Source organism: Taudactylus pleione, unplaced genomic scaffold (assembly GCF_031769625.1).
Source record: "Taudactylus pleione unplaced genomic scaffold, aTauple2 ptg000256l, whole genome shotgun sequence".
Lineage (NCBI taxonomy): Eukaryota > Metazoa > Chordata > Amphibia > Anura > Myobatrachidae > Taudactylus > Taudactylus pleione.
The window spans coordinates 4,597,164-4,622,864 of record NW_028284658.1 but is presented as its reverse complement, the minus strand read 5'-3'; the positions used below and the strand labels follow the sequence as shown (position 1 = coordinate 4,622,864).

The 25,701-nt window shown below is 46.1% G+C and overlaps 1 protein-coding gene across 2 annotated transcripts in view; it reads right to left on the bottom strand.

Annotated features, from left to right (window-relative positions):
• Positions 1 to 25,701, bottom strand: part of IFT52 (intraflagellar transport 52) — a 66,785-nt gene that overhangs the window by 18,802 nt on the left and 22,282 nt on the right. For both annotated transcript variants that reach the window (XM_088480604.1, XM_088480603.1), the window contains exon 5: positions 12,252 to 12,327. In XM_088480604.1, the coding sequence (XP_088336730.1) occupies positions 12,252 to 12,327 (76 nt within the window). The remainder of the gene's footprint in view (positions 1 to 12,251; positions 12,328 to 25,701) is intronic.

Sequence of the window (25,701 nt, the reverse complement as noted above, 5' to 3'; positions counted from 1 at the left end):
AGAGAACAGACAAGGCCGAAACCTGGGCCTTCAAGGACGAGAGCTGGAGGCCCAAATCCAGACCTGTCTGCAGAAAGGAAATGATACGGGAAAGGCGTAAAGACTTGGGGTTAAAACCCTTAGTCGTACACCAAGAAAAATAGGTACGCCAAACCCGGTGATAGATAAGTTCCTGAGGAAGGCTTCCGAGCCTGCAGCATGGTCTGAAAAACCCTCCTGGAGAATCCTTTCGCTCTTAGGATGGATGTCTCAAGAGCCATCTCGTCAAAGCAAGAAGAGTCAGATCAGAATGGAAATATGGACCCCGAAACAGAAGAAACGGCCGCACAGGAAGACAGTGGTTCATCTATGGAGAGGCCCAGCAGATCTGCATACCACACGAACAGAGGCCAATCCGGCACACCAGGATCAAAACCCACGGAATCATTAAGATCAGATGGAAAATGTAAATCAGAGGGAAGGTCCAAGGAACTGCCAAAGCATCTACCAGAAGAGCTGCCGGATCCCTGGTGCGGGAGCAGTATCTCCACAGCTGATTGTGACAAGATGCTATCAGACGTCCTGACTACTTCTTAGGAAGTCAGCTTCCCAATTCTGAACTCCCGGGATGAAGACTGCGGACAGTGCTGGAAGATGAAGCTCAGCCCAACTTCCCACATGGCTCCTTTACTGCAGGTGCCACCCTGGTAAGCCACCGCGGATGCATTGTACGACTGTACAGTTACTGAATGTCCCTGGAGGAGGTGCTGCGATTGAAAGAGCCCTGTACAGAGCACAAAATTCCAGGATGTTGATGAAAAGCTGGCTCTCCTGATGCATCCAACGACCCTGGAAAATTAGGTGACGGGTTACCGGCCCCACCCCCGAAGGCTTGCATCAGTGGTGAGTAGGACCCATTCCTGGATGTAAAAGGGCCGGCCCTTGTCCAGATGTGAGCATTGGAGCCACCACAGTAAGGAGAGACGTACCCCCTGGGGAAGAGTGTCTGTGCCTTGAGTTTCAGGCGAGACTTGACCCTTTGCTTTAGAATGACCCTTTGAAGAAGACATCGACATGGTGGAGTATGGTCATTTCCACTCTCTAACGTTGAGACCAAAGACGCCAGAAAATGCATGCACGAGTGTATGGACATCAGACGATGGCTGAGAAAAGTGCGTATTCTGGCTAGTAAGGTCAAGATCTTGTCCAGAGGGAGGAATACACCCTAAGCTTGGGAATCCACCAAGGCTCCCAGGTGGTGCATCTGCTGGGACAGAGTTAGTGTGGATTTCCGCCAATTGATTATCCATCCGTGTGACTGTAGAAGCTCCACTGTCTGTTGGATGTGATCCCTGAGAACTGAGACTGGGCCAGAAGAAGCAAGTCGTCCAGGTAAGGTTAGATTCTGACGCCCCTGTACTGCCATTACCACCATCACCTTTGTGAACACACGAGGGGCCGTTGAAAGACCAAAGGGGTAACACTTGAAACTGATCATGGTTGGTTTGTACTGCAAACCTGAGGAAATGTTGATAATTGAATTGAAGGGACTCCATGCGGAATTTGGGAATTCGGAGGAACTTGTTCAGGTGCTTTAAATTGAGGATGGGTCAAAAAGGAGCAGTCTGGCTTCTGTACCAGAAACAGATTGGCGTAAAAGCCTAACCCTCTCTGGGAAGGGGGAACAGTAATAACAACCAGAGGCCATGAGAAAGCGAATACACTCCTCGAGAGCTTCTGCCTTTTCTGGCTGTGTGGGAAGGTGGGTGCTGCCGAAATGTGAGAGCGTAGACTTGAGACACGACGTCTCTGACCCAAGCGTCTGTCGTGGTCTGCATCCACAATCGCGAAAAGCGAAGAAGCCGGCCTCTAACCCCGAGGTCCCCCAGGAGTAAGCCCGCCCCATCATGCAGCAGGCTTGTCCACTTGCTTGGCAGCCGGACATCTAGTGGACAAGGGTTGTTTACCTCTGGGTTTGGAGCTTTTAGAGACCAAACCCTGGCTTCTGGGAAATGGCTGACCTCTGGCCCTGCGGACGAAAGGAACGAATTGGGGAAATCAGCCTGAACCCCCCTAAAAGATGCAGAATCATTTGAGATCAATGTAGTAGTGCCCGATTAGTCCTAATAAAACTGTTTGGGGTACTTAAGTTTGTACAATTTTCTCTAATTAACGTCTACACAAGTGGTTAAGAATGGCATAAAGCAGTATTTTTTGAGTAAATAAGTAGTCCTGGCAGCTTTGGAATACCTGAAATGGGGTGCAAGCATCTTTTAAATTTCTCTAAAGTGAAGTATTAATAAAAGTAAAATTCCACCCTCATAAAAGCACCTGCAATCCCAAAGACACTTGATCCCTTCTTAGAGCACCCCCAACCTTATTTCGCTAGTTTGTCCCTGCCTTTTTTGCCCCCACATTCAAAATACATTTTTGAGGTGTTATGTTTTTTCCAGGAATTTTTTTGATGCAGTTGTTCTTTGGGGGGCTATCCCAAGGGTTCAGAGTGGTTTCCCTACCTTTGCACCCCAAAATAAAAATATTGAACTTCTTTTCTCCTGCTATTCAGAGGTGAATTTTTTTCGCCTATTACATAGCATTGACTTTCCACGTACGCAAAAAGCGGGTGGAATTGAATACGGAGATAATTTTCTGACTGGCGAAAAGTCACAATTGGCGATACTTTTTTGCGGATCTCGGCTTTTCACATCTAATTGAGTATGGGCCTTAGACGCTGCTAGCATGGTCACTATCTTATCCTCTTCAGGGCCAAAAATAACATCTCCTGAATAGGGAAGGACTTCTAAGGCATTCTTGGATTCCATGTCAGCCTTCCAGGTGTGCAACCAGAGCACTCTTCTGGCTGCAATTGCAGAAGCCGATACCTTAGAAGTCAAAATACCTGAAGAGATAAGAAGCTGCCTCTTTAACATGCGCAACCAAGGACACCAGGTTACCTTTGTGCGTGCCCGAAGCGAGTTCATCCTCCAAAACGTCTGCCAAGCGTCCAAGTGCTATAGCCACCCAAGCCAATGCAAGGGTTGGACGAGTTATAGCACCCACATTAACAAATGTATTTTAAGAAATTTTCTTGCTTCCTATCCGTAGGAGATGCCGTATTATTGATAGGAAGGAGGGATGACCTAATAAGACAAGTAATATGGGCATCCACGGGGAGAGGAGAAGCCCACTTAGCCCCATCCTCTGCTTGGAGAGAGTAAAAGGTAGCAATGCACTTGGAAACTTGAAAGCACCTGCTAGGGTGAATCCACCCCTCCACTAGTAGATCTTCTAGCTGAGGTAAAGACGGAAAATTCTGTAACTGTCTTCTTTTGCCTCAGGTGCCTTGGATCTGGGAGGCTGATCTGATTCTTCCACTAGAAGAATAGATTTAACTGCTCTGATAAGAGCCTCTACGTCTACTGGAGACATAGCCTCCTCTGGGAGGGTAGAAGTCTCAACGACAGAGGTAATGGAAGTACTGGCCTCGCTGTCAGAAGACACATCTAAGTCTGAACCTCCCCCAAATAAAAGAGTTCAGCAGGCCTGCGTCTGGGAGCCCTATCCTTATCTAGCATCTGCTGAAAAGATGTGGACACCCAAGCTAACCCTTAGACTGACTGTGCAAAAGTCTGCATCCAGGATGGCTCTGCCATGGCAAGCTGCGGCACAGCAACTGGGACGGGGGCACTGGAGCTGCCATCTGGTCTACAAACAGACATTACTAAGACCCAAGCCGGTTCCTGACTTGATTCAACGGCAGAGATCATCTGTTGCAGGGCCGTAAAGCAACTGATACAAAGGCCATTGTGCTCTGGGAAGAGATGGTGACATTTTTTTTTTTTTTTTTTTATAGGTGCTCATCACTGCAGCACCGACGTCCTTGGGAGTTTTATTTCTGGACATCATAGTCATCGTCGTAGAAATCTCCACACACCCAATGCAAAGGGAGGTAGCAAAAATGGTCTAAAAGTGCCAAGTATAAATGTAAATACAGTTTCCTGAGAGCTGTAGTCGCCAAATGTGAGGGATGTCCTCCAGGTGACCAGAGATAACAGTAATCACACAGGCACAGTGAAAAAAATACTCACATGCACACAGACCACTCAAAGCTGAATATGTGGGCAAAATTACTCAACAAACCAGGTTGTATAAGCAGGAAGGAGTTAAATATAGATAACCAGATCGCAGGGAGAAGGTTATAGAGGAGGCAGGAGCCCAGCTTCTCTCCTCATGCTGCAGAGGCAGGTTGAGGAAAATGGCCAGTGTGGAGAGAGGGGAGGATGCTGCCAGGGGCTTGCCGTCTCTGAGAAAAGAGCGCGCCCCAGGTTTGGGGGAGGGTCTAACAGGGAGCACCACACTCCCCCACCTGGCCCGGAGCCCCATGGTTAATGCTACGGCTGCTTGTAAGCAGCCCCGTTACACTAATTCCCTGGTGGTCTAGTGGGCGGCGCAGGAGGCTGGGAGCCAGTACCACCGGTGGTCTCCTTACCTTGTCCCTGGGAAGCAATGGCTGCGGCTCCAGTGTGAGGAGTCTGCGGTTAAAGTCACTGACCCAGTCAGTGCTGCGGCCCTGGAGCAGCGGAGCAGCAGTGGGAGCGTCCGATCGAAAAATAAATAAATAACAGTGCCCAGCTCCTGTCAGCACCAAACTGAAACTGTGGTCCAGTGGCTGGGGGCAGGGTCAGAGGTGTAGCCAGGGTGCCCAGAGCACGGGCATGCATGTTTAGGTGCCTCCCCCCAAGTGTTACATTGAGGAGGCATGTCCAGCATATGGTGTTAAATTAAAAGTAAGTAAAAATAAACATTAGGGGCAGTATCGAACTGGGGCATGGAGGGGTAGATTTTTCCAACCCCCTAAAGTAATTCCACTAATAAAAGCCACTCCAGCCTTCAGCCCCCTGCCACTCCAGCCCCCTTATATATCAGCCCCCATTATATATCAGTGTCGCCCTGTCACTCCCCCCCCCCTACTGATTGTATCAGGCCCCTATCTCCTATAATACCCATTATTATACCCATCAGTTAGTGACCACATTATCCATTAGTGCTTCTCCACTTGTCACTGATTATAGGAGGCCAGTCCCCATTCCCTATAATCCCCTAAGCCACTGAACGTATTAAATATATGTGCCCCCCCCTCACTTATTGTAGCAGGCCAGGCCCCATCCTTTAAAAAACAGCTACTAACAGTATAAAATAAGTGCCAATCCCCCCTCCTCTCCACACTCCTCCATCACACAGGCACCTAAAAATTAAATACATCAAATATAAAGTGCACTGTCTAACAAATAGGCGCAGCGCAGCCAGCACGCACCTCTTATTTTTTTTCTCTTTGGACGCGTCCTGGGCCCGGCTCCTCTGTCCATGCATGTGACATGACGTCGCATGCACAACGCGGCAGGCGTAGAAGACGGAAGCGCCCCTGGAGCTGGCACCCAGCATGCTGCCAGTTAGACTTAAGCCAGTGGGTAGGGCGCCGGGCATCCTCTAACATCTTTGGCGCCCAGAGCTCGCATTCCACCACAACCACCCTCCCTACGCGCCTGGGTGGGGTATAAAGGAGAGGAGCCTGGGCTTGTGGGCAATTTTAATTAACTATTTGGTACCCAGACTCTCCTCTCCAGGCTATACCCCAGTGTCATCCCTGTGCCCCCAAGTGGAGGAAGAAGAAATAACAATTATCCTTAAGTGTAGAAGCAGTCATAGAAGTGTTAAAACAAACACTGGCTAGTGCTGTCAATTCTTTCTAGTCAGGATAACCAGACTTTTGTGGCCTGAGATTTACTTTTTGTTCACTTACTTAGCGGTGATCTACCAGCGTCAGAGGTGGACGCTATGCCATGTTTGTGCATTAGCAAATAATCACTGAAATGTGCAAATAATCCAGAAAACCCTTACTGCACATGCATGGACCTAACTGTACGATGACGGTCGTTATGTATGGGATAGCTGGAATTAAGATATGGATATTGTGTACTACGGGTTGTACTTTTATAAGGGTGGAGGACACTCATTTTTTTTATTAGAAAGAATACTGTTGCATAGATCAGAGGGATCCGTGTAGCAGTGACTATGGGCACAAGTTGTGACTAATTGCAAACACAAAATACACCCATAATTTCAAACACAATGCAGTCCACATGAATCTCAATTCTATTTGATAAGCAGGATAACAAATGTGGAGAAGTCGCCTATGGCTGAAAATACCACTGCGAACTGGTTTGACTCTTTACCTACTCCTGAACAGACCTCAACAGTATACAGGGCCGGCATTTCCATTACGCAGCTGCCTATGGGCGGTGGGACCTGAGGGGCGACTCTCTGAAGCTGGGAGAAAAATTAAGATGACCCTGGTGATGGATGTGGTCCATAGATGCGGCCGCTTCTATACCATGCAGCCTACCCCGCTCACCCAACTGTGTGATGCTGCCGGCGCAGCCCGCCCCGATCACTAGACAAGGGCTGTGTCCCGACAGATACTCTGACTGTGCTGGTACGCCAGCCAGCAGAGGGCGCAGCCCGCGGCTCCCTGCCTTGACTCATCCCAAGTGTCTAGGTGTGGGGGATCTTAGCTAGTCTCCTGCCTTGAATTCCGGCTGTACATGGGCTCCATGTCCAGGCAGCTTGACCGTAGGGCAGAAGCCTCCGTGTAGCAATTAGCTGTTTGTAACGGAGGTCTTCCTGCGCCTCCTGAGTCCACCTGGCAGCCCACTGATTGTAGCTGCCGGCTACTGGCCACTGCTGGACCTGGGGGTACTATTGCAGCCCTCCAATAAAACTACCTGGAAGGGGTTATCACAGAGCTTCGGCCCCCACAAATAAGGACCGTAACATCATAGCCACCAGAGGGGTGCCCCAGATTCACATGTGGTGAGTGCCACATGTGTTAAGTATTATTTACATATTGTACATTAAACAGTCATTTAACATGCTGGACGTATTTTACACCACTGCACCCCGGGATCTACTGCTGCTGTAATAGGTACCAGGAGCTTTCTCTCCTGATCCTCAGTGTCAGCCACAAACCAGACCCTAAAGAAGGAAGAGTGTGTGAGATGGGGCTGTGCTGCCCCCAAAGCATTTTCACTCTTTTTTTTTTTCTTTTTTAAATAAATTTTAAAAACTTATGGGCTGCAAGCAGACAGCACAGGTGGAGCTTCAAAACGCACACTGATTTTCTGGCAATGATCTGACAGGCCAGGCAGACATGACACTGGAGGAGAAGCAGACTGAGGGGCAGTATGGGGCCCTGGTGCAGTCACACAAGGGCTGGCAGACAGCTCTGGGTCTTAGGTCTCTGCTTCCTGTATGCAGTTACCAGTGGCAGATCCAGGAAGGGGTTATTGTTCACTAGAACAGTCTGTCTATGCTCAAATCTCACAAGTGTCACTTGCATACTTCTGTCGTTGCTCAGTAGCCCCCTGAAGTGGACCCACAGCATGGATAGTTGCAGCCAAGCCCATATCCTGGACAGCTAAAGTGATAACACATATACTACCCAGGGATTCATCTGTATGAGAAGTACTTTACATAACATTTAAGAAACAGTTTATTGTCTGTGCATCACATTAACACAGGCATACAACTAGTTGAATGTCTTGTTGTCCTGCACTGACTGTATATAGGGGTTAAATGTATGCAGCTGTGCAATCCTCTGCCTGTGATCAGGGGATGGCTAATAGTGTTAATACTGTAGTCACTACATGGCGTAGGGGTCACTACTACTGTGCTGTAGTTTGGGGAGTACTCAACGTGTGGAATGGGCAATGCATGCAGTACACATCTCCCCCTTCTTCATACTGTCCTTCATGGAATATATATATATATATATATATATATATATATATATTCATTTTCACTCTAGAATTTACAGCACTAGTCATGTTACCTGTTTTCCAGACTCTCTGTGTCTGAGCTTATGTTCTTCAGAATTAATATATACAAACACAGGCTTACCATACTACCCCATTAAACCGGGACACTGATGAATTACACAGGTTCTGTGGCTCATTAAAACCAGGTGAAATCCAGACTTGAAGCTAGCCAGCCACAGAACCTGTGTAATTCACGTGTCGCTTACCAAAAGTATTAGTCTGGCAGCATCGCACAGCTGGTAAGCGGAGGAACAGGGGGAAGGTGCCACATCAGGTATCTATGATGTTTTGTTCATAGCCATGTAAAATATGTTTAAAGATACAATGCTCCCTGTTTTGGCCAGTATGTATGTTGGTGAAGAGCAACCAATAGCCACTGTGTTTCTGTCCAAATATTCCAATCATGTGGAAGATTTGGCCCAGTGACACTTTGTAGTATGTGGTGAAATCTGGGCTTTGTAATATTTGGTGCTTCTGGTTCTGCTAGCATATAATACTTGTAACGGATCGCTCAGTATTAATTAGTGGGATACTGCCGTATATTTTCCCATGTCTCCGTTACTAATATGGACTATGTAATTAAAAAAATAATTTTTCTTTTTATTGGTAGGAAGGGGCTGATGTTTTGCCTAGGGTGCCGGGAAACCTTGCACCGGCCCTGACAGTATAACAAAACTGACTGCCAAGAGTTGGTTCCTAAATGGATTAAGCAAACGCAGCACGTTGGCACCAGAGCAGCTAACAACATTAGACAAGCCCATTTTCACAGTACTCAGTCACAGTGCAATCTTGTTTCTCAACTCTTTTCTAAAGCCTCAAACTTTAGAGAAGAGAAATGGGCTTTAATATTGGTGCGATTATTTGATGTTGGCATTGTTATTGGTGCTATTATTTAATAATAGCACAAATAATATCCACCTCAAATAATAACCCCAATAATAATGCAGAACACTTAACGGACCTGACACATTTTCAATCCCGACTAATTCAGTCTGGATCTGCAGCAGAGTTTTCAGGCTCCTCACAGTGCGAGTGACGCCATCAGTGCGCTGCTCTAATGGGAGCTGGGCTTCTGAAAACCATTTAAAACTCCTCAAAGCACACGTGTGACATCATGACTACACCCGCTCGCTGAACTACTGGGAGCTGGGCTTCTGAAGCCACAGAACAGTCAGAGGTTTATTTTTGTGCAGTTGGTTGAAATCTACCGGCCTATGCCACCTGTAGAGAACGATCCCAGTTTTGGTCAGGTCTGTTCTGTATGCACATGTAGACATAGCTATTTTTGTAAATCTTATTTCTGGTCTTGCTTATTAGTTAGAGTCAGAAATGATAAACAACTGCAGATTACCAATTAGTGCCGTCTCCTAAACTGTGAGACATTTGACTAAACCCATCTTAAGCTTGAATGATAAAAACAATGTAAAAAGAAGTATTTGATACAGGAAAAATCCTGAACAATTCTATGGGGTCAGTTCAATTAGGAGCGAGGGGGGGGGGGGGGATGTTGCTGTTGCAATGGAGTAAAAATGCTGGCAACAGCAGCTTAACTTGCCCCTACCTAGCCCAATTTCGCCGGGACTCATGGATTTTTGTACGTAGCCCTATTGGGCTGTAAAGAATAGGCTGGCAGTACCGGAAGTGCGGCATATGGCTGCACTTACTTGCACCTAATTGAGTTCACCCCTAAATGTCTCTAATTCGGCTCCCTGGGCAGACATACACGCATCCTGCGGGATTGTACATATGCCACAATTAATACATATGGTATATACACACTCAAAAAGGTCAGCTGGCAAAGATTTCATTTACAAAAAAAAAATGTTGTTTCAGTAAAAACAGCTCCATTAGCAACAGAATATAAAATATGTATAGATACAGGGCTGTGACAGGGGCTTTTCTTCTTACTAAAGTGTTACTCAAGTAGGAGAAGGGTTTTTGTTTATTACCAGAAGAGGATGGGGTGGGGAACATCTGATCTAACTCAGCTGTAACTATCCAAGATTTGTATTAAATCACCTACATGTAAGATTGGAACAGATACCTACTTTATTTTAGATGATTGACAGCATGCAATTATATTTATATGCAAATATATAATGTTTATATCCACCACACACATTTTAAATGGATGTTTCAAAAGAAACAAAGTTACAGTAAAGGTTTCCTTTATATACACAATAACAATGTACAAGGTATCCTGTTAAAGCAAAACGTCTATCTCCTGAACCACCATTTCATGGAATGTAAAGGGGTCCTTACATAATAATAATTGCCAGCCAAACCATCATAATGATAATTGTATGGTCTACAGTTACTGCATATCAGGTGCATTTTACATGAAGACTACTTCACTGCACATCTTATATATATACACACACACACACAAAATGAGTTTTACTGTGCCGTTCTATCACATATCACATTACATTGTCTCAGGGAGCCAGGAGAGCTGCATATGAATGAGGGTCTGCTGACCCATCACAATTCCATGCAGGATGACAGCAGGTAGCTCAGCACAGTAAAATGTCTGTGCACTCATCGATCAGTCCTTATATAACTGGCAAGGAAAGTATAACCAACTCATCATTTCCATTTTTTATTATTTTATACCAATTATTAAGTCTATCCAACAGCTTGACTCGACACTCTAACCCAATATGGGAGCACAGAATGCGTCTCAAATAGTTTTACATACCAGCATAAATATAATTGGAATTTTTTTTTTCTTCTAAGCAGGTCATTGAGGTTTGCTCTTATCAGTATGTATTATAATCATGGGGCAGCAACATCTCTTAGGTAAATATGGGTGGGAGAGTTTTAGCAATGCTACATTAAACGTTTTTTCCTGGAGCTCTGCTGGTTCTGTAACACGGAACTGGCAATTCAGTTAAAATATTTTTGTATCATAATTAGCATTATAGTGATCATCAGTTATTTGTATAGCGCACACATATTACACAGCACTTTATAGAAAATATTTCAGTCATTCACGTCAGTCTCTAACCAAGTGGAACAATCTATATTTCTTATCACCTGGACACACAACTGTTAAGTTATAGGGGTCTATTTACTAAGCAGTGTTAGGAGACAAAGTGAACTCTGTCTCCTAAAACAGCATACACACGCAAAGATTTTCTGTCCAACCATCCAACTAGTTGATTGGTTGGAATGAAAATCTGGTAACGTATGGGAGTAACTGATCATCAATTTGCTCCTAAATTCCAGAAATCAGATGAAAATGGTCGTTCAGACAAGTTTGTTAAATGTTTGATCTAAACAATTTGTTCAAACAACAGTTTTTGTCCATTTTCCGGCGTTTGGGAGCAAATTGCCGATTGTCATTTGCTTTCATATCTTACCAGATTTTCATTCCAACCAATCAACTAGTTGGATGGTTGGACAGAAAATCTTTACATGTATATGCAGCTTAAAGGTGCCCATCTCCACTAGACTATTAAGTGGAGCGATTGAACGATAACGATCGTTTAATCGTTTGCAAAATGTCTAAAACGACCAGCAATGCGCGTGCCCACTGGTCGTTTAGACTTCCATCATCGTGCAAACATGCTGGTCAACCTGACGATAACGTCAGGTTGAGCATGTTTGCAGATGATTGATGAGCCTGCACTGAACGACTGCTCGTTCAGTGCAGGCTCATCACAGACTGACAAACGACTGCACGATTACAATGTTGTAATCGTGCAGTGGTTTTCATGTCTGCTAGTGGATGGGCACCTTTACACTGCTTAGTAAATAGACCCCTTAGTCAGCAGTCAGTTAACCCTTTCAGTAGGTTTTGGATTGTGAGAGGAAAGCAGAACAACCGGAGGAAACCCACGCAAACATGGAAGAAAATACACACTCCATACTTAGGCCATGACTCATTGATGGCCTCAGAGCTGTCAGGCAGTAATGATAATGGAATGCCACGTGTCACGGAAGTGGGAATGGCCAATCACAGGCCGCAACCTTTCTCCCCTTTAAACTGCAAGATTAAGAATGATAGCCTAAAAGTTATGTTTATTTTATTACAGCAGGACGGCAATGTATTAAGGGGTTTTTACACTTTATAGAACTCCTGTAGTAAGTCACAGCTAGTTGGGTTCTTTGTGGATCATCTTCAGTGCTGTTGGCGTTTGTACATGGCAGGGGAGATCTGACACAGCAGTTAGTAGGCTTGTAACTAGAGCCATTGTGCAGCACTGAGGGTGATCAGCAGAGAGCTCAGAAATGGTGGGCATTCTAGTAGAGGAACCACTACCAAAGTCTCATTATTGTTAAGAAGAAATCATTTAAAGTGAAAACTACCTTTTGTGATATATCATGTGATTCATCATACAAAGAAACTTTTTATTTTGCTTATTATAACTATTTGTGTAAACTTAATGGACTTACCGGTTTAACACTCCATTGGAGATAAGCGCCTCCTTGGGGTGGAAATATTTGTAGTAAACATTTCTTACAACAGAATCTTCAATACAAAATAAAAAAGAAAAATCATGTTGATGACATGACATTTATTTTACAATCGCCTTAGAAATGCAACACAACACTGTAAACTAACAAAGAATAAGGTTTGTTCCCTTTTGGTGTTTAGATGAAACACTTATTTCAATGTATTTTTGAATGTCTACACCTTTTTATTTCTTAAGCATACCTTATTGATTAAAGCGAAAACAATGAACTATACTGTCCTATCATAAAGATGTATATAGTGCAACAAAAAATAATGAGGTTAATTTATGAACCAAGAATAAAATGCTTAGAAGGAAGATTTATCAAACCTTCTAAAGAGAAGTTAAGGTGTTGCCCTTAGGAACCAATCAGATGCTAGTATCAATTATCTAGCACATTGTATAAAATGAGAGATAGAATCAGATTTGTTGCTAGGTATAACATGTCCTCTAAAGAAAGTTTGTCTCTCCCGTAGTAACGTTTGCTGTGCATCCTCCCTCACACCATCATTGCAGAGCTCCAATCCCCTAACCTTTCCCATTTACTTTTAATGCTGGAAAGTGTGTGTTTATAAATATGCCTAAGAAAGTAAATTAAAATACTTAAAGATGGACAAACCATCAGACACAGCAAAAGAAATCCATATAAACCATGCGGCAAGATGCTGCCAGCTATCGGGATTCATCTCATCCGCCGGCATATGCACTACATCCCATTTAGAGGTATTGCTGATACATCAGTAGTCCACGGAGGTTTCCAATCACAGAAAATGGTCAGAATTGTACACCATCTGGAGGCTGTGGGAATTGGTCCTCAGTCTCCACTTTCAATAGGATTGTCATTCACCAGCTGGGAGCATTTTGAAGAAGCAGCACTTTAATGTTGTGCAAAGTTTCGGTGCAGATATGCATCAAGACTGTAATGGACATACTTTTCTTGCTATTTTGAATTTTTCCTATTGTGTATTTTATTTGTTCTATATGTTGTTGTTTTTTATTTTTTGTTATGTTTTGTGTGTTTTTCTTCTTCTTTTATTTTTTTTTCTTTAATTCAACTCCGGTGTTTTGAAGTTTTGTTTACTCTCTTCCCTTACCTATGGCTGCCTCTCTTAGAATAATGTCTATTAATGCTAGAGGGCTTAATGTCCCCGAGAGGTACAGCACTCCGTTCCTTCCATGCTGAGAGAGCAGATATCGTCCTAGTACAGGAAACTCACTTCCGGCACCCTGATTCCTCTCCTTGTTTTAGTAATCGATTCTACCCCCCAGTTTATTATTGTAATTATACTCACTCTAAATCTAAGGGAGTGGCAATTTTGTTTGCCAAGTATTTACCTATATCCAATGTGGTGGTTCATAGGTTGGAGGAGGGGAGGTGCCTACTTATTAAATGTACTATATTTTCCCAAGTTTTCATCATAGTTAATATTTATGCCCCAAATCAAGGTCAACCGGTATTCTTTGAAAAGATCCTGGATAAGATTGCCTCTCTTCAGGAAGGGATCCTAGTGGTTGGCGGAGATCTGAATTGGGCTTTAGATCACCAACTAGACGTGTCTTCTGGTTCCTCTTCCATTCCCGAACGCAAGTCTAGCAAGGTAAGGCGTCTCCTCCACACTCATCAACTGTCCGATGTCTGGCGCATACTTTATCCTACCGATAGGGATTTTACTCATTTCTCACACCGACATCAGTCCTATTCCAGGATAGACTATATATTGTTAGGCCATAGACATTTACATTTGGTTCGTACCGCATCTATTGGTTTGACGACTTGGTCAGACCATGCCCCAGTCCTGTTGGATCTATCCTTGGGAATAGCTGACCCCTCATGCCGGTCTTGGCGCTTTAATGAATCCCTATTGACTGACCCCTATTGTAGATCCCAACTTGCCGAGACTATTGACTGTAATGTAACCCCTGACGTATCAAAGCTTACTACATGGGAGGCACATAAATGCGTACTTCGAGGGAAGTGTATTCAGCTAGGTGCTTATTTGAAAAAACAAAAGATGGCCCAAATTGAGAGTTTATTGCAGAGGATACAGAACTTGGAGTCTTCTCATAAAGCTTCCCTTTCCTCTGATATTTATGTTGAATTGGTTGCTGCGCGTACGGCATTGAATAAGCTCCTTCTTGATAAAGTCAAACATTCTTTCAGAAAATGTCGTAGCCGATATTACAAATGGGGTAACAAACCCGGGAAAATGTTACCTCGCATACTATGTGCACAAAGAGCCTTATCCTTTATCCCTTCTATTAAGGATGAGAAGGGCCTGACCCTCCACGACACCAATGGGATTGCAACGTCATTTTGTTCCTTCTATTCTTCCCTTTATAATCTCCCTCCCTCTGCAGCTTATCCTGATGCTTTGGAGAAGCAACGGGCAATTAGCGATTATCTGGTTAGAGTTGGGTTTCCTAGGCTCTCGTTATCTGATTGTTCGGAGTTGGAGAGGCCTTTTACTATGCTTGAATTAGATGAGGCTATTAAAACTACTCCTTCTGGAAAGAGTCCTGGCCCAGATGGTTTTACTATCAGTTACTACAAGACCTTTAAGAGTAAGCTGTTGCCATGGCTCCTAGATGCCTTTAACTCAATCTCAGATCAATCTCCTTTCTCTGTCCAATCCCTGGAGGCCCATATCACAGTCATCCCCAAGGAAGGCAAGGACCCCTCCCTCTGTCCTAACTACCGACCCATCTCCCTCCTTAATATTGAAGTTAATAGTGCTCCCTCTAGCTCTGGAGCGAGGCAGGGCGTCGGAGCTAGAGAGGGCATGCCCATGCGCGCGCCGAAGGCACGTGCGCGACCGAGAAGGGGGCGTGGTCATCAAAAAGTGGGCGTCTATAAGACGCGTCCCCTTTTCGTCACTCTTGGGGGCATGCCCGGCACTTACGGACACACCAGGCAGCCCCCAAGCCCTGCAGACAGGGAGAATAGATGCTGGGCGCATGCGCCCGGCGTCTATTCCCCGGCGGTGACCGGGTCACCGCACATTCCTTCACCCGCGGGACACTGCAACCAGCGGGTGAAGACGGTTCCCGCAGGCTGTTAGGGCAGGGCGCTTTTTGCCCTCCTTCTGGAGGGCAGGGCGCTTTTTGCCTTCCAGAAAGAGGGCAGGGCGCTGCGCCCTGCTAAAACAGCCTAGCGGGAACGCTACGTTAAATTATTTGCAAAACTTCTTGCGAGCAGATTGAAAGTTTTTCTCCCATCAATTATACATAGTGATCAGGTTTGATTTGTTCCCGGACGCGAGGCTAAGGACAATACTTCTAAGATACTAGCCCTTATTCACCATATTTCCACGACAAAGACCCCAGCAATCTTATTATCTACCGATGCCGAGAGGGCGTTTGATAGGATTGACTGGGGCTTTATGACCGGTGTGCTGCGGCATTTGGGATTGGGTCCTGTCTTCCTCCAGCGCATTCTTTCCCTCTACCGCTCCCCTTCAGCTAAGGTTAGAGTTAATGGCTCCCTTTCCAGCTCCTTCGCGATTCATAATGGCACTCGACAAGGTTGCCCACTATAACAAGAGATATGGTAAGAACTTACCTTTGTTATCTCTGTTTCTACGAAGTCCATAGGGTCCACAGGGTTGACCTTGGGGTATAGGTTGGGAACCAAATCCGGGCACCACGCAGTTAAAGCTTTTAGCTCCCAGGATGCACTTGGGTCCACTCTCCCTATAACCCCGCCCCCCAGCCAGAGGCACCTCAGTTTGTAAGTAGCCAAAGGCCGGAGGAGGAGAGAAAAAGAGAGAGAAAACTGGAACACTCTAGAACCATACTCACAGAAAAGGAGACGGGAAACCGGTGACCAGTAACACAGCCCATATGAAGCCAGGTGCGTCAGGGCGGGCGCCCTGTGGACCCTATGGACTTCGTAGAAACAGAGATAACAAAAGGTAAGTTCTTACCATATCTCTTGTTTTCTACTTCAGGGTCCATAGGGGGTCCACAGGGTTGACCTTGGGGATGTCCCAAAGCAGTTCAACCAAGGGTGGGGACGCTCCTGTGCTGAGAGGAGAATCCGTCGCCAAAAAGGAAGCATCCTGAGAGGCAAAGGAAACCAATGCCTAGAACCTTAAAAAGGTATGGACAGAAGACCACGTGGACACCTAGTAAGGCAAAACAGCCGAGGCGCCACGACGAGCCGCCCACGAGGGTTACACGACCCGAGAAAAAAAACAAGCCTCAACGACAGAAATGCCCACCCATGGGTAGGCCCCTGAGGAAGACATACGAGGCCATCCAGTCAACATTTCATTATAGGCCGGCCATCGTTTCCTGTTAAAACCAGAAACCGCAGACCACCAATAAGGAGTCCGATTACCATAAGGAACTTGAACGGATCACATAAAGCCAAAGAGGCCGGACCACAGTCCAAGAGGCCACACCAGCCGAGAGGACTGGGAACTGAATGGCCATACCATAAGTTCCAGAATAATATGGAACCTAAAAACCACTTTAAGAAGAAACACAGGGTGAGAGCAACTCACACCCTGACATGATGCCCTCCAGAAGAGGGAGCCACATGAGAACGCTCCCAATTCAGACACTCTCCTGGTTGATTTAAACACCCTGAGAGAGAGAGAGCGAGCTTAAACAATAGACCATGTAATGGCTATCACAACCAGCGGTTCCATTGACTGTCCCCGGAGGGAACAAAGAACCACTACTAACTCCCCAGGAGTCCCTAGGGAGGACAAGTGGAGACATAATCCAGAAAACACTCCAAAGGATGAACTGGATACCAGAGCGGAGCAATTCCATATCTTAACCATACCGACAGTGTAGAGATCCGCACTGTCAGGAAGGCCAGGCCAAGGGTGAAACCCAAGCCAGCTGGAAGGAATGCCAGAATATCTGGAAATCCTGGACACCGGAGGATCGTATCGACAGGTACGATACCATAAGAATTATGTATGCCACAGTCCGTGGCAGATCCCAGCAAAGTCTGGCCTATCTGCTCTAAACATCTCAATGAAGACAGAGCCAGGGAAGCCCGAGGACCACAGTAGGGGCGCAGTTAAAGACAAGCGATCCAGATCCAGGGAAAAACAAGGACCCTGAGACAACAGGTCCAGATAGTGAAGCAGTAGGAACGGAGCATCGATGAGGAGACTCCGAAAATCTTAGTACCAGTGATGTCTGGGACGACCTGGAGCCCCCAGAAGGAAAGCCCCTCCGTCTCGAATTAAACTTCCGAAGACCTCGAGGAAGAAGGGAGACCGGAGGACACAGGTACACAAAGTGGAAGGACCACTTCACTGACAAAGAGTCACTGAAGGTATCTTCAGTACTCCTAGAGCTGGACTGTAACACCGGTAATGTGTGATCGAGTCAGAAGGCCATGGGGATCAATCCCCTCAGGGAGGCCCCCTCTGCTCACCAGGAGTTGAAACCTCTCTTGGAGAAGAGACTAGTCCCCGGGATGCACGCCGTGACGGCTGAGGAAGCCCGCTTCCCAATGGAGAGCTCCGGGAATAAACACCGCAGAGTTGGCCAGGAGAAGACCCTTGGACTATGTCAGAATGGGTGACATTCCTAACATTGCCACCCAACTACCAGTGTTGCCTAGATGGAAGCCACTGTTGTGACACTGTCGGACTGAACCTATTCAGGTTTACCGTGACAAATGGGTTAGGCCAGAGTGAAAGTCCAAGACAGCTTAAAGTATCAACAAGTTAAGTGGCAGGGCAGAAGCGACAGACGTCCAACTGCCCCGAAACGAATGCGGACCAGACACTGTCTTTAGCAAAGAACACCCTGGACGAGATGGCCATAGCCACCCGGACAGAGACCAACTCGCCTCCGGAGAAAGTATCATCGTTCGAACAGCGATCCGATGGAAAAAACTCGATCCATCTGGAGGGGAGTCAATTATGGCAAGGCCTGGAATGGAACTGAGCACATTCCACCCTACCAAAAGGTAGACACTCTGGTAGACCGCGCATCACAAAGAGTAATGACATATGTCGACTGCGTAGATATCCGCACACTCGAAGTTGAAGAGTGGAGATCTTGTCTTACGCCAGAAAAATTCTCAGATTCTGAGAATCCAGCAGTGTTCCCAGATGAAGAAAACCCTGTGAGGGATGCAGGGAGGACTTTTTCTCCGTTGACTAATTATCTGTGCCGAGAAGAAGCCCCGGTTATCCTGACCTGGCGGTAAAGTACCTTGGTGATCCTGCTAAAAGCAGGAGACCGTCCAGAGAAAGGAGCATTCGGATACACTGAACAGGTGAACTGTCAGAAAATCCATAAAGCTGGTAAACCCCGGTGGAGTTGAGGACAGCCCCAAAAGGCAGAGCCCGAAACTTACAAGTGTTGCTGTGGCACAGCAAACCTGAACCCATGCTGATGAGAGGGCTCTGTATGTACCCGTAGGTACGTATCCTGAATACTCGGATATACCATAAAATCCCCAGGTTCCAAACATCGGATGATGGAGCATGGACGATTCCACCTGAGTCAAGGCCCCGTTGGAATCTGATTCAGGGATTTGAGACAGAGTATAGGCAAAGGAGGACCAGTCGGTCACCGCCCCAAAAAGAAAGTAGAACAACCAGTCCCTCACTGAGATAGTGAGGTTGGTCGAAATAGCTCTGCTTACCACAAAGACTGTATAGCTTTCTGGGATTGTAAGGCCCTGATCAGGTCTGAAGAAGGGCCCGTGTAACAATGCCTGTGAGGAGGCTGCATGAGCAATGAGAGGCCGTTGAGAATCAGTACCTCACTCTGGAAATTCCCCAGATGTAGACCTGTCCCGTCAGGCTGAGGGTATATCCTCAGGTGTAGAAACAGGGTCGTCCGGAAGTCCAGGACTGCTCGGTACTGGATATGGTGGCCCCCATGGAGGCCGACAGCCTAGGAAAAAACAGGCCTTTAGGCTGACCCTGAGGACAAAAAGACTTAACAGAGTTAGTCCGAATGTAGTGGGAGTAGCTAAAGACGGTATCTCCATATTAGTGATACTGCCAATGATGCAACGATCTTGTCAAGGTCAGGACCAAACAAGAACTTCCCCATGGAAGGAGTGTGCACCTCTGCTTTCCCATAACGCAGCCATAGGGTACTGCGGCGGATACAGACGCCGCCGAAACCCTGAAAGTTAGAAGACCGGCATCCCATGAGGTAATCCCACATATGACCACTGCATATTTTGTGAGCGGCAAAAAGATATTTGAACCTCAGACGTGTTGGAGGGGAAAAACGTCACAAAAGCATCACCATGCGATGGCCATGGTAGGACGGGCAACAGGCCCTGAAAACGAGTACATTGATTTCAGGCAAAGTTACCACCTACGGATCCGTAAAATTTGTCCAGGCCGGGATGGGAGGCGTATTAATGCCTGTAACCCGATGATTAACATACAAATCCATCCCAGAAGGGGATTTCCATTACTTGTGAGGACCCTCAGGGAATGGGAAACAGGAGGCCTTTGTGACTCCTCGTATCTGGGGACAGCCAGACTCCCACTATGAGATCCACCCTTGGGCAGAAAACGGGAGATGTATGATACAGGTGCAGGATCGACATTCTCTATATCCAGAATGAGCCTGACTACCAGCCCCAAAGCAGGGATAATAACACTTGAAATCGGCTCCCCCCATGTGAGAGGGAAAGAGCCGAATATACCATCCAGTTCACGGCAGAGCCACTGGTCAGTATTTCGTATAAAACGACATCCACCAGGGTGGCCGTTGTGGTAATCCCTGCAAGGGGAATGACAGACCGATGTGGTATCGGAGGTAATTCATGTACTGTGAAAAACCCCGGCGGGGAGCGACAGTCTGTTGCACAGGGGTAAATTGCAAGAAATTGCGAGATACCCAGAGTTCAAAAGGGCAGTATGGTGAAGTAACTCCAAGCGAGTGACGACAATGGGGCCCGCCCGGCGATCCTCAAAGGAGAGGATCCTGAGAAACAACGCCCTTTAAGGGGGTCGTGCAAGGGTCCCCGCACCAGATGGTGCCGCATACATAAACCTTTCTGAGTTAAAATCCTCCGCACTAATTCCTGCAGGCTATGACTTGCAGGATAGCAATAATGGGTGCAGTATCGTGTGCAATCTCCTGGTCAGATATATCTGACTATCTTGACGGAAATATTAAGCAGCGCCATACCGGTCCTGACTGACGCTAAGATTAGCTGCAGGGACCCATTATCAGCGTATGCAACTCACAGTTCCATCTAAAATATGGCAACGTGCAGCACGCAACAGTATGTGACAAACCTCACAGATATTAACAAATATATATATGTGAGGTCTCAGAACCACCCCAGGTACACCTGTATTAGGGCAGATAAAGAAAAGGGATAGATATACACTGACAGGTGAGAGAAAAAGCAGACAGTCAGCACTAGCATAAGTCACATACAATGCAGAAAAATATATATACATACATAAGCATGACATATAATATACTGCACAATGTCGCTACATTCAACTGCCCAGATTCAGTGTCTGGGAAGGCTATAGCGCTGTGTACACTCACCCAAAATGGCCAGGTACGCAGGGGGACTGGGCTCACTGACATCCTAAGAGCTCTGCAGCACCACAGAGAGAAAATGGCCGCTGGAGACCTCAGAAGAAGCGTGGCCCGCGGAGGAAGCAGCTCAGCGACGCCAGACTGTATTATTGAAAGGCGCGCTGAGCTGAGGGGAGGAGCCACTAGACAGGGAAGGCTTCCTCCCCTGGCTAGCAATTGACCCCCCGGGATGCCGGCTCCCGCTGCCGCTATAATCCCTGGTGGGCTGTGGACACGCGGGGTATGCCTCCATGGAGGGGGAGCCCGCCGCCACCGCTAGCGCCTCCGGTCTGTCCCCAGAGACCGGAGGCATAAGGCTGCATATTCACACGTGGATCACCGCAAGCGGTGACCACGCGACTTACCTGTCCCCGTCGATCCGGCAGCAGCCCAGGGATTCCTCCAGAGCCCGGCTAGTACAGACTCTGGGGTCCCGCTGCGATCCCCAGATCTGTACTGGCGTCGCAGCGCCGGCGGGGTGTAGGAGCGGCAGCTCAGACGTCCATTGGACAGTCTGATGCTGCCGCTCTGAAGAGTAGTAAAAAATAATAAAACAAAACTCTTTTAAGCTTAGGGGCTGCTAAGCAGCCCCCCTGCAGTAACGGTGACCCAACTCCGGCCGGGCACCAACTTAAACTGAGGTGCCTCTGGCTGGGGGGCGGGGTTATAGGGAGAGTGGACCCAAGTGCATCCTGGGAGCTAAAAGCTTTAACTGCGTGGTGCCCGGATTTGGTTCCCAACCTATACCCCAAGGTCAACCCTGTGGACCCCCTATGGACCCTGAAGTAGAAACCTTTGATTTTTAATCTCTGTATGGAGGCCTTGGCACAGTCTATTCGCCTAAACACAAATATTTCTGGGTATGTCCTCCAAGATAAGGAATACAAATTGGCTCTTTTTGCCGATTTACTGGCAACTATTACTTCTCCGATTATCTCCTTACCTAATTTACTTGATGAGTTTAGGCTATTTGGTGACCTTTCTAACTTCAAGATTAATTATTCCAAATCAGCTGCCCTCAACCTTACTGCACCACCCCTAATGTTAACAGGACTCAAAACTGCTTTTCCCTTTGCCTGGCATGCTTCCCAGTTAAAATATCTTGGAGTAGTTATTACTAGAGACCTAGGCCGCTTGTTTAAAACTAACTTTTCCCCCCTTTTGGCCAAAATACGTTCGGATTTACACTCTTGGAGAGCCCGTCCCTTTTCATGGTTCGGGAGGTTAAGTGTACTGAAAAAGAATTCTCTTCCCAGGATTCTGTATCTTCTGCAAACTCTACCCATTACGATTCCCCAGCGCTGGTTTTTGGATATTCAGGCTCTCTTTAGAGACTTTGTGTGGGGAGGTAAGAGACCACACCTGAAATTTGACTTAATGTACAGGACAATACATAGAGGAGGTCTCCGGCTCCCTAACATTCAAGGTTATTATCACTCCTGTCTCCTCACTAGGATCCTAGAGTGGTCAAGAACTGACACACTAAAGCAATGGGTGCAAATTGAGAAACACTCATTATCTGTCCCTATTTTATAGATCCGTGGCTTCCGACTCCCCCCAGCTCATCTCACTCTACTATTGGGCCCACACTGTCCTGTTGGAAGTCTATTCGAAAAAAACCTTTCATTTCTTCTCGGACTTCTCCATATATGTCCTTCTTGTCAAATGTTAATTTTCCGCCTGGATTGGACCATAGAGCCTTTAGTTGTTGGCAGGACCGAGGTCTTTTCCGAGTCGGACAGCTGATGAGTGGGAACACAGTGATATCCTTTGATGATTTGCAAGGTAATTGGAACTTACCTCAAGGGGAATTTTGGAGATAACTCCAAGTTCGCCACTTTCTTCATTCCCTTGGCCCTTCTGGCTCCCTTCATACAGTCTTAACACCCTTTGAACGCCTTTGTGCCGATTCCTCATCCCCTACCCATACTATCTCACTGATATATAATTTTCTTTTGGACGACGTGAGTACCAGTCTTCCACACTTTACTAAAACTTGGGATTTGGAGTTGGGCGCTGAGGTGGGGGAGGCCAATTGGGTTAAAATATTTCGTTTGGCACATGCTTGCTCTCCTAGTATTGGTGTTCGGGAGACCCGCTGGTATAGGTCTCCGGACGTCCTTTCAAAAAATGGGGATTAGGCGTGCCGAATACATGCTGGCGTTGCTCAAATGCCCCTGGCAACCTGTTTCACATATGGTGGCAATGCTCTCTCCTTCGCCCGTTTTGGTCAGAAGTCCTTAAACTTTCTGCAATTATAATTGGGGAACCAGTTCCATCTGATCAGTTGTTCTGGCTGTTTCACCTATCCCCCGCCCCCATTTCGAGATATAAAAAGTCCCTGTTGTGCCATTTAAATAACGCGGCTAAATCAGTTATCCCGGTAAAGTGGCGCTCCTCCTCTCCTCCAATAGTAAGGGACTGGTTTGATAGAGTTGATCTCTATATGGAGGTGGAAGATATCTTGTCTTCTATGGAAGATGACTACACAGCTTTTAGGGATACATGGTATTGTTGGCTAGATTTCAAGGATTCGTCCACCTTTAAGAGCATTATTGCAGCACATCCTTCCTAGTTTGCAACACCCTCGGGAATCGTAATTTGACTGGCCCTTAGATTTAATTAGGGGGAGCTGCTTTTCTTTTGTTTACTTTTGCTGAGCCCGGAGTTGTATTTATTTTATTTATTTATTTTTATTTATTTTTTATATTCATTTTGGTTTGTATGTTTTTTGTTATTGTACTGTATTTTTTGATGTTATATTTTATTTTATTTCTATGTAATTGGTGAAATGTATGTGATTTCTATGTTTGTTTCCTATTATAAGCAAATTAATCAAGACTGTAATGGACATGTATGATTCTCTATGACAGAATCCCAATAGTACTCCATATAATTCTGTAATACTAGCTCTGCTTCTTGTTGGAGGAGTAACAGTACACCTGGCTCTATCATTCATATTTGGTGCGACTGTCCTATTCTTGTTCCCTTTTGGTAAAAAATTCCGGCTTGAGAGGTCCCCACTGAACCTGGATTTTGGCTTCTCTAACGCCAAGATTCCCATTACAAAAGTATAATAAGTATATCCTCAATTATTTCAATAATCCTGCAAAAGCCCATATCCCGGCTCGCTGGAGGTCTTCTTTTCCTTCCTCTATTTCTGACTGGTTTGCTCACATTTTTAAATTCACCACCATATGGTTTCATTGGTTGGAATTCAGAGAGTCTACCTCCTACATATCTTATATCCACCCAACTAAGATGGTGAAGTCTTGTCTCTATCATTCTATGCTGCTGACAATACTGCTGTCCACCTTCATTCCAGGTCATCTTAATTCCAGGTTCTGTCTAGGCCCCCATTCGCTCTTAGGTTAACTCTTGAGAGTTCTGCCCTCCCCTACCCCTCTTTCCTTCTCCTCAATATCCTTCTTACAGAAAAACTTTTTTCACTTTTTCCCAGCACGAGATAGATTTAATTTGTTATGTACGATTTCTCAGAGTGATGTTTGATGTGTACTTTATGTTTTGTTTTCTAGGAGACATAGTTGATCTATTCATCTGTATGGTTATTTATTTACCTGTATTTTTAGTTATTTATAAATGATATATTGTAATGGGATTCGGGGTAGAAGGTCCCTCTCCTGTGGTAGTTGGACACCTCCTAACACACAGCAGCCAGGAAAACAGCACACCTGTCCAGGGTTTTCGTGCAAGCTAACCGGAGCTAGTTTTTATTGTGTAGTAACAAAAATGAAAATCATAAACATAAATCCTAGCCCGTCTGGGCACTAACTAGACAATAACTTCCCTCTCTCAAAAAGTGGTAGGGCCTACTGCCCTCACCACAAACATAGGCATATGCAGATTACTTACAAGTATAACACAGTGTCTCTGAACAAGCCTGCCTGACTGCTTGCTCTCCCCAGGTGTGAGACCCAGAGCCATAGCCCTACACAGCTTATATGAGACTCTCCCAGCTGCAAGCACTGATTAGCCTGCTCTCAGGTAGGAGGCAGGAAAAGCCGAACCGGCTTTGTGGATGGAGCCCTCCCATCAGTGTCTCACATCCACAACCCCAAGACCCATTATCCGGCTTTCACTCAAAGCCCAACTCTCATCAAGCACAGACATTTCCTGGGGGTTTTAAAACACATACGTTAAGAATCTGGGACACACATATATGCAATCTAGCACTTTTCCAGTGCTTCTATCACAGGGTAGGTTTAGGCAGCCCCCCCCGGAGAGGTTATGCACCATTAAGGGAGGGTTAGGATTGGGGAAGGGGGAAGATGGATAGGGTTAGTGTACTTACCTGCCCCTGTCGGGATTTCTTAGCATCAGGATTCTGGAGTCTGTATTTCACCCGGCGGCTACTCATACCCAACCCAGGTTAGGTTATGGGACAGGAGGGTTAAGCACTAGGGGGAGGGTTAGTGTTAAGCACTAGGAGAGGGGCCAGTGTACTCACAAGAATGCCACTCCGTCAGATGACTGCCAGAACTGACAGTTACATGACCATCAGGGCCCGGAAAATGTCACTGAAGCCGCCGTCAGATAATGCACCACTGGGCCAACAGAGAAGATGTGTTGACATTCTATCATGTCAACATGTTGCATATCAACATTATGAATGTCAACATATTATACCACACCCATATACATCCCTATTATAACCAAATGCAATATTGGCACAAAGCCACTAAAGAGACTGGAGGAATTGCTAACTTCTCATAATAGAGGTTAGTGTTCACTCTAGAGAAGGCAGGGAAGCTACATAAGAAGGGCACTTCTAGGTGTCCCTGAAAAGGGGTTGTGTCCTTTTGAAAAGGGGGTGTGGCCTTGAGACACCA